We start from the raw sequence: 13,252 nt of genomic DNA, 5'->3' as shown, positions 1-13,252 counted from the left end.
ACTATTGCACAAAAAACACAGGCCATCCATGCTGTCTTCCCTCTTGCTTCTACCTTGCCTCCACATGCCTTCCTTCATTGCCCTTACTCCAAAACCTTTTTTCCAACTCCCAGGTCAAAGACTGTCTTTTTCTGACTTGAAGTCAGGAAGACCTGAATTAAAATATGTTCTCAGACACTTGTAGCTGAGTGACCCTGGGTAAGCCACTTAACTCTGTTTGCCTCAGTTTCCTCATCTGTAAAATTAATTGGAGAAGAAATGGCAAACCACATCAGTATCTTTGCTGAAAAAACCACAAATGAGGTCATAATGAAAACAAATGAATAAAGATATTTGCATACTTCAAATTTGGCACAGTAAGTGCTTAATATATTATCTACTCATATATCTGATGTTGTATTGTCAAGGAATACTATTTTATTCCAGTAGAGCCCTGTATTTATTATATGTAGCTAAAGTTTTTCCTCCAACAGAATAATTTCTATTTGTACCTTTCTGTGCTTATTAGAAAATGAACATTCTATGATTAGCAAATTGTTGTAACCTTTTTTTTCCTGACTTCTTAATCACATAAAGCTGTAACCCACATACTGAACTGAGAGAGTTCATGGATGTAGTTCAAAGCCAAAATTCCTGATGTTGGCAGGGCTGCTGTTCTGGCCTCCTTTCTTTATCACCTCTCTGTCCTCAGATACAATGGACTTTCATTTTATCAGTTCTTGACAGGTCAGCCTTCAAATTTGGCGATGGACATGAACCAGCTACTCACTGTTTCCCTTTATCCTACATTCCCTATAGTGCAACAAATTACAATTAATTTTAGGTCTAGGGAGAAAAAATTGCCTGAGTCATTTGAATTCTATGTCATGAACTAAGAGTTCACACAAGGTGCACAAAAGTTGCCATCTATTTTCATTTGATGATGTTAGAGCTCTTGAGACATACAAGATTCCACACTGTATGGATTAAGTTTATTCTCTGTTAAATAATAATTACTGAAACTAATACTGTCCCACTGAAAAAGTAATCTGATGGGCAACAATTAAATCAATTAGTTCAAGATTATATGTATGTGTATATAAAATATATGTACACATTTGTTTTTCATCTGCATTTTGTTAAAGAGATTAGAAGAGACTTCAAACATGCAGTCTAAATAATAGCACTGAATTACTTAAATATTCTAGGTGGTCAGTCCTATTCCTATAGACTCACCAAGATTTTATTATCCTATGCATACAGAATCTGTGCACTGATTAGAAAGGATTTACATAAAAAGTGAAGGAAGCTTTTCAATATAAATATCCGTGATGCCTTACATTTATGAATACAGAAAATATTACTGACTGAATTTTTATAATTCATTTTTAAGAATGAATTTATAAGAATTTTTTAAAAGAATTTATTTATAAATTTATAAGAAATTATTTTAAAATGCAAATAAATTCAATGAAGCACCAGGCTGGAGGTCTATAAGTTAATATATAAATCTTAAAAAGGAATAAGCATAAATTTATTTTGCTTTATTTTTTAAATTTTTACATTCCATCTTAGAATCAATATTATATTTTGGGCAATGGGGATTAAGTGACTTGCCCAGGGTCACAAAGTTAGGAAGTGTTTGAGGACAGATTTGAGCCCAGGACCTCCCATCTGTAGGTCTGGCTTTCAATCCACCTATCTACCCAGCTGCCCCCAAGTAAGCATAAATTTAAAAGAGAAGATAACATCCTTTAACAAACAAAATATAGAAATATTTTTCCATTTGTTTCTGTGGAAAAATCAAATCATGTTGCTTATATTTCCAAAAATTTTCTATGAAATAAGATTTCATATTATGTACTAGTTTCCTTAAGAATTTTTGTTAACTTTAAAGAATATTAACAAATTTTCACAATGTCTTTTAGAAGTGAAGAAACACTGCATTTTCAGCAATAGTTTCTGAAGGGTGGGGTGGTAAGAATTAGAGAGGTGAGAAACTTTTTACAGTCAGCCAGTGGTTGTGATTTTAATGTTTTATTCCCCCTTTCTGAGAAACCATTAAAGGGGCACCATTAAAATCTGTTCTATAAGTTGGTTTCTGCAGGTCATTTGACATCATAGTAGGACCCCGATGGACTACTTGTTATTTGTTCTCTGGTGTGTGGGAATGCTTTCCTTTCCTTACTTTTAGCTCTGGGTGTAAGACAAAAGAGAAACAAGAAGCAGCAATGAAATGGCCTGCCCCCCCTAAGAATGCAACACAGGTATCTCAGGAATTAATTGGGTCTGCTTTGTGGGACATTCCAACCCAATCAGCAGAGGATCTGTGTAAGATGAGATGGTTATGCATGTGGTGGCACTGTGGATAGAACAATGGAATTGAAATCAGGAGAAACTTGGTGCAAATTTAACTCAACACTAATGGTGAGAAGTTGGGCAAAACGATTCTCTCTATTATCTCACTTTCTTCATCTGCAAACTAAGTGGGGCATTGGACTTGAAATATCCCTAGAAACTCTAGACTCTAAGGTCTTTTTCAAGCTCTAAATGTATATGATGTTATACTATGAATTGTTATGGAGAAGAATTCCCATTATCTCATCCCTAAGTGAAGATCTAATCTTTTCAGGTTAGTCAAGGCTAAAGAAAACAACCAAATAATATTGTTTAGGCAATTGCTTTGACCCTGAGAGAGTGTAAACTGCCCAAAGTCACAAACCAGGATATGTCAGAGGTGGGATTTGAACTCATGTTACAATATGCTGCCTTTTGATGTAGAGCAGTTAAAAAAAAACCTAAGAAATTATGTTCTGGGAAATGAAAATGTGAGAACTACAAGTACTCCTCTCTATTCAGCATTCATATAATCTATAACCAAAGTCTTATACATTTTTATGGGATCTGAAGAATTTAGACATGGACTAGAGTAATTACAAAGACTAAAGTTTTGGGAAGTTTGTTTTCTGTGGGTTTATACAAAGAGTCCCTTAGCCTGAAGATAGGATCATTGTTGATGCCATGATTTACTAATGTGTGAGTGGATACTACAAGTTGAATAGCTCTTCTCTAATTATACTGATTTTACAAAAAAAATGATTTAAACTGAAGGAAATGGGGTTCCTAATGCATTAAGCTGCCCTTGCTAATTATCCAGTTTTCATATGCTATGCTGTAGTATGAAAAGAAGCAAAGATTTCCTCTGGAGATTTTAAAGGATGACAGACAATTAAGATGGCTTTCCGGTAGGTCCTCTTTAGATACCAGAGAGAGGAGACAAACTCCAAATTAGCAGGGCCCTAGCTCATTTCCAGCCCTTCAATTCCATAAGACTACAGTCATAACGAGACAGACAGAACTAATAAATAGTAGGTCAAAATCAAATTGAATCAAATGTTTTGTTTCTTGATAAAAGGAAATGCAACCTTGTAAGTTATCAACCAAGTATCCCAAAGTTAATTCAAACAAAATTTTAACACATGAATGCCCATTAAGGACAAATTAGGTTTTTTAATCAGGAAATTTTGCTACATGGGCATTTACCAAATTCTCAGGACCAGATGAAAGCCTGGTTTATCCTTATACCATTCTGACCAAATTAAATTTATTGCTAATTGCCCTTTTATGGGACTCTAGAATAAATTTGAACAGTGCATTTAACTAAATGAGAGGTAGGGTATTTTGGAAAAAATAAGGTTGTAACAATAGAGTCTCTATTTTCTACATTTAACTGTGCTCAACCATCTAAAGCAGGGATTTCCTCATGACTCTTCTGGTTAGTGCACTTAGGTCGATTTTATCTAGGCAGAGGTTTAAGAGCTCTCTGATTGACAAAGCAAAGTGAGCTGGTCATTTAAAAACAAACCATGGCTTCTGACAGAGGGGATTTTAACTTCAGAAGAGACTCTAAAAGGTTTTCATTAAAAAAAAAAAAACAGTTGGTTCTCAAAAAGCTGCTCAGACATCATTTTCAGCCAGCACTGAGAAAAAGGCAGCCCTGAGGGTCTGGGACAGGAGGAGAAGAAAGGACTAGGGTCAGAGTTAAGCAGCAATGTCCATCCTCATTGACCACCATTGACTCAACTATGTCCACAGGCAAGAAAGTTTAAATCAAAAAAATGTAAAGGAAAGCTTCAAGGCACTGAGACTTGGGGCAGAGAAGAGAGAAAATCATAGAAGCTAAGAAGCAGAGTGCATTTTGAATATTCTAGTCCACATTCTCATCAATATCATTGAATATTCTTGGCTACATTAATTTTAATTTCATAACCTCACACCATAACTTCATTTCCCAAATGCCTGTTTAATGTTGACTTTTTAATTTTCACCAATAACTCACATTTATATGCTACCTACTATGTTCTAGGCATCATGCTAAGGGCTTTACAAATGTCTTAATTGATCCTCACAGCAAACTTGGGAGGTAGGTGCTATTAGTATCTCCATTTTACAGGTAAAGAAATTCAAGTAAATGGAGGTTAAGTGACACGTCCCAGGTCATACAGCTATTAAGTGTCTGAAGAGCATACTCATACAATTCCTGAACCTGTTTTTTTTTTTTCTCTCAAATTAGAAAGATCTTAGTTTGTAGCCTAACTGTAAGATAATACTTTGCTTTGAATTTTTCATAGTAGGATTTTTCCAAGGAGTTCCATTACTGGTACACAGTAGGTGATAAATAAATGCCAACTTTTATTATTTTTAAATATACTCTAGAATGTTACAGAACATCCTTTTTGCTCTCTCATTCCTCATGTACTTGAAAGAACTTTCAACATCTCCTGGATAAACCTCAATCCATGGTGCTAACTAGAAATAGAGAAAAGGTTACTCATAGAGTCAAGGAGATCTAGATTTAAATCCTGCATCTGACACAAGATAAATAACTTCTGTGAGTCTGGACAAGTCTTTTAACCTCTCAGAGCCAGTGCCACTCTAACATTATCAATAGTATTTGGGGGGGGGATCCAAGGCAATATGATCTTACCATAAGGATAAAGGCTAAAATTTTTGTAACTTTGGAAAAGAGATAGGTTCAGAAGTTAGATGTGCTAGTCAGTTATTTTCTGGTTGTAAAACCTTAGTTTTAACCTTTTAACCATTTCTTTGTCTCAACTTCTTAACTTATTAAATGGGAATAATAATACTTAGCTCCCAGAGCTGTTGTGAGAATCAAATGAGATAACTCTAAAGTCATTAGTTCATAGTAATCATTATACAACTGTTATATGCTATTAGTAATAGTAGTATTCTCTGTTGCCTTTGAGGAGGTAATAAATTATAGGTTTATAGGTTCTTATGTCTAGTGGTGGAAAGGATTTCAGAGGACATCTAGTATAGTCCTTTACTTTTATGGAAGAAATGGTGAAACAGAACAGATATATAACAAATAGTAATAAGATATTATAGTAACCTTGTATTTGACAAAAGTAGAGATCCACATTTTGTGGCTTAGAATTCCATATTTGGTAAAATTGCTGGATCAATTGGAAAGTAGTTTTACAAAAAAAGATCAACATGGATATATGACCATGATATAAAGAGAGACATACTAAGCAAATTAGAACAGGGAACATATTATCAGATATGTAAATAGGAAAGTAATTTATAAGTAAACAAGAGCACTGAGATATAAAATAGATAATTTTCATTACAATAAATGTAAAAGTTTCTGTACAGATAGAATATAGTCAAGATTAGAAAGAAAGCAGAAAATTGGGGATAATTTTATAAACAATCTCTCAGATAGAGGCCTCATAATTAAAATATGTAGAGAGCTTTATAAAATTTAAAAGAATAAAAGCCATCCCCCAACTGATAAATGGTCAGAAGACATGAACAGACATTTTTTGGTTGAAGAAATCAAAGCTGTATATAAGTATATGAAAAATTTTCTAAATCATTACTGATTAGAGAAATTCAAGTCAAAATTCTAAGATATCTCACACATCAGATCGGCTAAAATGATAAAGGGGAAAATGATAAATGTTGGAGAGCATGTGTAAAAAATATTATTGCTGGGTCTATTTCCCAGAGAGATCAAGAAAAAAGGAAAAGAACCAGTTTGTTCTAAGATATTTACATCAGCTTTCTTTGCGGCAGCAAAAAAATCTGGAAATCGAGGAAATGTCTATCAATTGGGGAGCGGTTGGATACATTGTTGTATACGCTTGTGATGGAATATTACTACTCTGTAAGAAACAATGAGCAGTTAATCTAAAAAAAAACTTGGAAGGATCTATATGAGATAATGAAGTGGGTAATGAGTAGAACCAAGAGAAATTATATACAGCTAGAGAATTAATATTTGAAGAATATCTTGTAAATATCTACCTCCAGAGAATGAACTGAAAAGTGGAAACATGAAAACAAAAGAAAAAACATTAAAGAAAATAAAGGGGCCCAGGAATATGAAGTGATTTGCTTAAGGTCACAATTGAAAATCTAGTTGATACATTAGAAGTAGTGGAAAATTAGGGACCTAATTTTCAAACAGAAAAAATCAACTGAGTTGATTTACTATGTCACAAGCCAAAATATCTCCTAATTGATAATTTTAGGAAAATAAGTTACATAAAGGAAAGAAAATATATGGGTTAATCCATAATCATGGTCCAAATTAATTTTTAAAATTCCTTTGATTTCTAATTTTATTCTTAATATTTACTGAAAACAGCTTGCCATTTTGCTAAGTTCTTGATATGGAGAGTTCAAAGGGCAATTCTTTTTTAAGAACATGTTAAATTGAGTCAGCCTTTAGAAACAATAAGAAAAGATGTTAAACCCTCTTACCATCTCCTGGGTCAATAATCTCCACTGTTGTCATGGCAGGGAATTCTAGAACAGCCATGACCGGCTCTGACAGCACCACTTGGAAGTTTTCTGACTGCTCGTGCTCACCATCACTTAAAATTCGTACTCTCCAGGTTGCTGTGGTTTGACCTGGGTTGAACTGCACTTGTTTCTGTGCTTTTCCTTTGAAGTCTCTGTCTTTTTTTGCTGTGCCATCTTGTGTCCCAATACCTTAAAAAAAAAAAAAACAAGCCAGTATTAGTTTTGCTTAATTTCATTTAACATCAAATTACTCACAAGTTTTTTTTTCTACTTAGTTGAGTGATTCTCTCTCTCTCTCTCTCTCTCTCTCTCTCTCTCTCTCTCTCTCTCTCTCTCTCTCTCTCTCTCTCTCTCTCTCTCTCTCTCTCATCTTTCTCCTTTCCTTCCCTCTGCTCTCCTTCATAAACTAGTTCATAGATCTATCTCTAAAAATCTTTCTTTTAATAGTCCTAAGACTATTACTATTGGTGAAGAACCTTAAAGGAAGAAATGCAGTTTGATAACTTTAGTAATTAATGAATAAAAAAAATTAAAAAAGCAAAATTCCTCTTCTTAACATTTACTTGAGAAAGTTAATTTTCTTTCTATTCTTCTATTAGATTATGAACTCCTTGAGGTCAGGAATATTTTTTTTTGTCTTTATTTGTATCCCTAGTGCTTAGTAAAATGCCTGGAATATAGCAGGTTCACAATAAAAGTTTTTTGATTTGTTGATTTCAAATGAGAAATTGACCCTAAGTAAATAATAATGTAATTTAACTTTGGCTTAAAATCCACATGCTTCATTTTTACAAGTGTATTTAATCCTGAAAAGTAAGGTGAAATTGAATTTCATGTAGTGAGAAAAAAAAAGGTTCATTAATATGTGATTTCTAGTCTTATAGGTGATGGCTGAACTACTCAGTGTGGGTTGTGGGGAACATCTTATTATGAAGAATTCAAAGCAATGTGTTATGTTAAAGAAAAGATAGAGGCTAAATTTTTTATGTTTATATATTTATGTTAAAATTTACTTAAGAGAAGAAACAGGTTTAAGAATTAGAAAAGTGTACTACATTGTAGAATATTATGGAATATCCTTTTATTCTCTAATGCCTCATGCCCTCAGCATAGCTTTCAACATCTCTTGGATTAGCCTCAATGAGCTGCCAACACTGACTGATAAAAGGAAAAAATCATTTCTGATATTTCTAGCACATTTACTGGTTTGATGGGAACTATTCCAAGTGGTATTGTTAGCAAAAGATGCTTGCTAATATTAGTCTTTTGATAGGAGCTGCCCAGTTTTGAAAAATGACATTGTATTCTTTTGCAGACCAAGTAGGAGAAAAGACATAAAAAAATTCCCACTGTAAATATAATATAGATACTGTGTACTCCATTTCCTAAAAATAAATTGTGCTAGCTTCCAGATCCAAATTGTTAGTTATTAGAAAAGAAAATCTTCTTGGTCTTCCTTTATGAGATCTTTGTAGTATCATGTAAAACCTATGAATGTTTTTCAGTTTTATCATATGGCAGGCCCATAATTACATGTACTCCAACTGAATGTGGCTATCATATTGTCATAAGATCACAAACATCTTGGATTTTCATTTACAGGCAATTTATCCCCACTCCATCCCACCCTTCACTTGCTATTTGACTCAGAGATTTCCTCCTAGATTTTAACTTTTTGCTACCTTATTCAGAATATGTCAGCCCATGACATAGGAAGTGAAGATAAAAGAAAAAGATATATGTGTGTGTGTGTGTATCTGTGATACATATATATATATATTATAATCAATTTATCTCTGATTTGTTTGATTTTCATCATGAACACAAAAGGAACAGATTTAATAAAAATGATTCAATTAAAATAATAAAATAAAATAAATGGGTTATTAACATCATTTTGCAATCAAAAAGAATTTTCCTTGGAAAGAAAAATAATCATGGACAAATATATAGCTCTTTCTACAGCATTAAATTGTGAACTATGGGACAATCAGATTTGATATTTATATGAGCAATTTAAAATTTGTAGAGCATATATCCCAAGGTTTAAGCCAAGGTTTTGTAAAACTTTGAGAGGTAGACTCTATAGGTACTGTCTCTAACTTACACATGTAAGAACTATGCCTATAAAAAGTGAATGACTTTTTCATTATACTTCAGTTAGTAATTTTAAAAGATAGGGTTTAGATCTACATCTTTTTTGATCTACCACACTGTCTCCTTTGATATGGACCCTCATAGATATCTTTGTATCCTTTTATGTCCCGTAAATAGCACTTGAAAGAAAATTTTTACATAGTAGATGTTCAATATCAATACAAATTAATTGATTTATTAATGTTTATTGATTATAATGATAGTAACCACTAGCATTTATATATAAGTTCACAACTTAATGCTGTAGACACAGCAGGCACTATATATTTGTCCATGATTATTTTTCTTTCCAAGGAATATTCTTTTTGATTGCAAAATGATATTAATAACCCATTTACTTTACACACCTATTATGTGCTAAGCACTGTACTTGTTACATCTACTTTAAATGTTTTTCAGTTGTTGCCTTGAATTATATTGGATGGTCAGGTATTCATTAATTCTGGGATAAGAAAGAACATATGCAACTCTCCAAAGAGTAGCCAATGAACTTAGCTTTTACTGTACTCTTTCTATTTCTTGTCCATAAAGTAATGAGACCCAACCCCACCAGCTCTTGTGCAGAAATCCATTCAAATGGTCTCACACCACAGAAATATTTTTGCCAAACATTACCTGCTGCAGGGAAAATCGGTTGAGTTATGCATGAGCTGTGCTAAAGTTCATACTTCTCTTCCAAAGATAATTAATTGTTAAACAAAACCCTTTGGCCCTATTAAGGTCTTGGAAGTGTGAAAGAGTCTTTTTGTACTTTACTGTGAAGCCTTTGATATTTTAAACACACTAGTGAAATGAGTGAAGTTTTAGACATATTATTTTTTGCTAATGGAAGCTGTGGATGAAGCAATTATATAATTACTACTGTGAAGAAAACTATATGTAACAATGATTGAATTTTCTAACTATTCTTCCTTGACTTCACCTGTAATGTCAGATATTCATAAGTAGGTTATATAGGGCTTAATGGTAGGATTAAAAAATAAATAGAGCTTTTATTAAGGAGTTGAGTCAGACATACACAAGGACTTGAATCATAGAGAAAGGTAAATCTTTGAAGGCCACTCTTATGTCTGAACTCTAGTCCTGGCCCCGGCAAGCTAAATCCTATTCCTGTTTGCTCTGACTGACAAGGTGTGGGCCACGAAGGGGAGGTTTCCAACTTTCTATCACCTCAGGTTATTTAGTAACTCTGTGAGGTTAACCACTTACAGTGGTAGAGTCTTGTATTTTTGCTGCTGCTGACAGCCAGGTCTATAGGGAAAAAAATGCTTTGTTCCATATGAAAGCCACACAATCACACAAAACAAATATAAGGCAATCAGATAGAGCATGAGACTGTTCATCCTTCGACCAAAAGGAAGCCAACAGGTCAAAATGAACCAAAGACAATATCTTGAAAGAACATTTACTGAGGATATTTTGCAGCTGTTGACTTTATTGATTAAACACTGGTTGGTTATGTTGTGGCTGATAAAATAAAGATAGTTGCTCAGTTTGAGAAAACACATGAAATGCAAACAGATGCAAAAATTCCAAGGACTACTAAAGAACTCTGGTTTTAGTCCAATCTTCATTTCTTCTCCAGCAGTTATTCAGGCACAGAATACAAATAAAATGTAGCTTGGACCTGTATCATACAATGAAAAATGAAGTGTCCTGATGTATTATTGCTATGTCGTTGTTGTGATCAGAGTCAGGAAAGATATCTAAAAATCAGTTGTGACTATATTACCATCCAAAATTGGAAGAAACCCCTCCCCCCCAATAATTCTCAGAACTCAATCTAAAGAAAAACTTGGTTGGGAGACAAAAATCAATGTAGTAGAAGATTTGTGAATGTAAAAATTATATTAAATAGCTTTGTCATTTCGCTGTGATTGTACCCATGAAAGATAAATAAATCACTTGTGACTATGTCATTCAAAACCAAAAAAAAAAATGAGACATATAATTCTGAGAATTCAACATTGATTTTGTTTTGGGATCAGAGAATAAACATTACTGTCATTTCCTTGGTAAATTAACATGTTTTGGGGAAAAACTGGATGATTTGTGTTCATTTTGTTATGACATCATCAGATAAATAATTGTTTGATTTATAAACCTGCTAGTTGACAGAAATGCATGTGTTACCAGAGCTATACTATATTGTTTCCCTTTTGGGGGTAGTGCTATAATTAAATATTGTTAAGCAACTTTTAGGCAATTTAAATCATTAAAATTAATGTCTTCTTTTGTCATATGAAAGGAAACAGTAAATGTTTTACTGAAGGAAAATTTGCATTCTGTATCTTTTATAGAATACATATGAAAATTTAATTAATACATTTTAAAAAGTATTCAACCTAGAAACATTTTTTTGATAACTTGGTTGAGTGAGAATCCTTAGATGGAAGATTGGGTGGATTAGTGGATAGAGTTTGGAACTTGGAATTGGGAAAATTTGGGCTAGTATTTTGAGTTAGACACTTATTGGCTGTGTGGCCCTGACATATTCTATGATCTTCCTCAACCTCATTTTCCTCATTTGTAAAACTGTTATAATTATCAGATGGCTGTTTGAGTATCCAATGATATCATGTATATAAGGTAGTTTGTAACCCTAAAATTCATATGTAAATGTGAGCTAGAGTTACTAATATAGTTGGTCTTTTTATATACCTTTCAGGAACTCAGTATAAGTACAAAACCAAATTATAGTAACAATATTTATGATTTTTTCCAACTCTCAAGTTTAAGAGAAACCTTTCCCTTTGGTTTTAGTGTCTTCCCTCTATTATTTTCAGTTTGTCCTAAAAATAGGTTGGTTGCATGTAGCTTTTTGCATAATGTTTCCTCATTAGACTATGAGCTCCAGGAAAGCAAGGATTATCCCCAGCCTTTCTTTTATCTCTCAGAACCAGGTACAGATTAGGTACTTAATAAATATTTATTGATTTGATTTAGAGGACATACATTTGAATGCTTATTGAGTGATTGTTGATTGAATTCTAGTTCTTCCACCCTTTAATTAGGTGACTGAAGGGCAATTCTCTTATCTTTCTGGATTCACTTTCCTTATCTGATAAAATGAGAAGCTGGAGAAACAGGACCACTAAACTATAGTGGAGGATCCTTGAGGGCTGTCTATCCACTTACACTGCTGTTCAATCATTATTTTTTCGGTCATGTCTGACTCTTCATGACCTCATTTGGGTTTGTTTGTTTGTTTTGTTTTTTGTTTTTGTTTTTGTATTTTTAGCAAAGAAACTGGAGTGGCTTGCCATTTCCTTCTCCAGCTCATTTTACAGATGAGAAAATGGAAGCAACCAGTCAGCTTATAAAATTGTATATTAGCATACCTAAATTTTATTGTACTTTATTCATTTTTATTAAATATTACCCAATTTTGTTTTATCTGATACAGGGGCTTATTGGTCATGTGTTTGATACCTTTGGACTGGATGGACTCTAAAATTCCCTTCTATCTCTAAACTTTAACCCTGTGATCTGTTGACCTCCACACTACTACCTAAATCCATAAGCATACCTTCTTTTCTCTTTATACTTGCATGTAAGTAAAGAAGAGTTTCTAGTGGAAGAGTTTTTTTTTCCAGTTAGCATTTTTCTTTTTTTTTAGTAATGAAAGAGATAAGTAGGCAAAGCATGCTTACTATACAAGGCTCTACAACACCAACTGGAGTTAAAAGCACAAAGAACATTTCCTTTGTCTAGTGTGCTTTATTCCTCTGAAACTCCTAAGGGCTCACCTGAGCATTCAAGTGCAACCCGTGACAGGAAGTTTCTCCTATATGCTTAATGAGTTACTATTGAATCCTTTTTTTGTTTGTTCATTATCAAAGGAATGTTCACATAGATTTCACACAACTATTTCAATAGTTTAATTACATGTCGATATCCTAAAGCTCTCTAAATTTTAAACACAGGGGGAACACATTACCCCTACCATGTAAATTGATTTCATTTTGTTTTCAAGCCTAAATGTAGAAACAACTTTCTGTTTTATTTCATTTCATTTCTGAGGGCCATCAGAAGACTGAGTAGTGTAAGAAAGATGTATTTTAGTAACAGTTTCTGATATATTGCCTTTTGTCCCTTCTCTGGAGCCAGGCACTGGAAATAACAAAAGACTAGAAGTAGGAAGTAGTCTGAGTCTTGATGCCATCCTCAAAAGTTTTATTGGTCAATAAGTGTCAAAATAAGGCATAATAATTAATCCTTAGAATGAATCTATAGGCAAATGACCATTTTCTCGAGAATTTAGTTGGCATAAGTTGCTACT

The 13,252-nt window shown here is 33.3% G+C and overlaps 1 protein-coding gene across 1 annotated transcript in view; it reads right to left on the bottom strand.

The window, feature by feature from the left end:
• FREM2 (FRAS1 related extracellular matrix 2) overlaps window positions 1-13,252 on the bottom strand; it is a 207,239-nt gene that overhangs the window by 99,665 nt on the left and 94,322 nt on the right. The window contains exon 4 of the mRNA XM_007495371.3: window positions 6,772-7,002. Coding sequence (XP_007495433.2) covers window positions 6,772-7,002 — 231 coding nt within the window. The remainder of the gene's footprint in view (window positions 1-6,771; window positions 7,003-13,252) is intronic.

The sequence above is a fragment of the Monodelphis domestica genome, chromosome 4 (genome assembly GCF_027887165.1).
Source record: "Monodelphis domestica isolate mMonDom1 chromosome 4, mMonDom1.pri, whole genome shotgun sequence".
Lineage (NCBI taxonomy): Eukaryota > Metazoa > Chordata > Mammalia > Didelphimorphia > Didelphidae > Monodelphis > Monodelphis domestica.
This window is presented reverse-complemented; position numbering and strand designations above follow the sequence as displayed.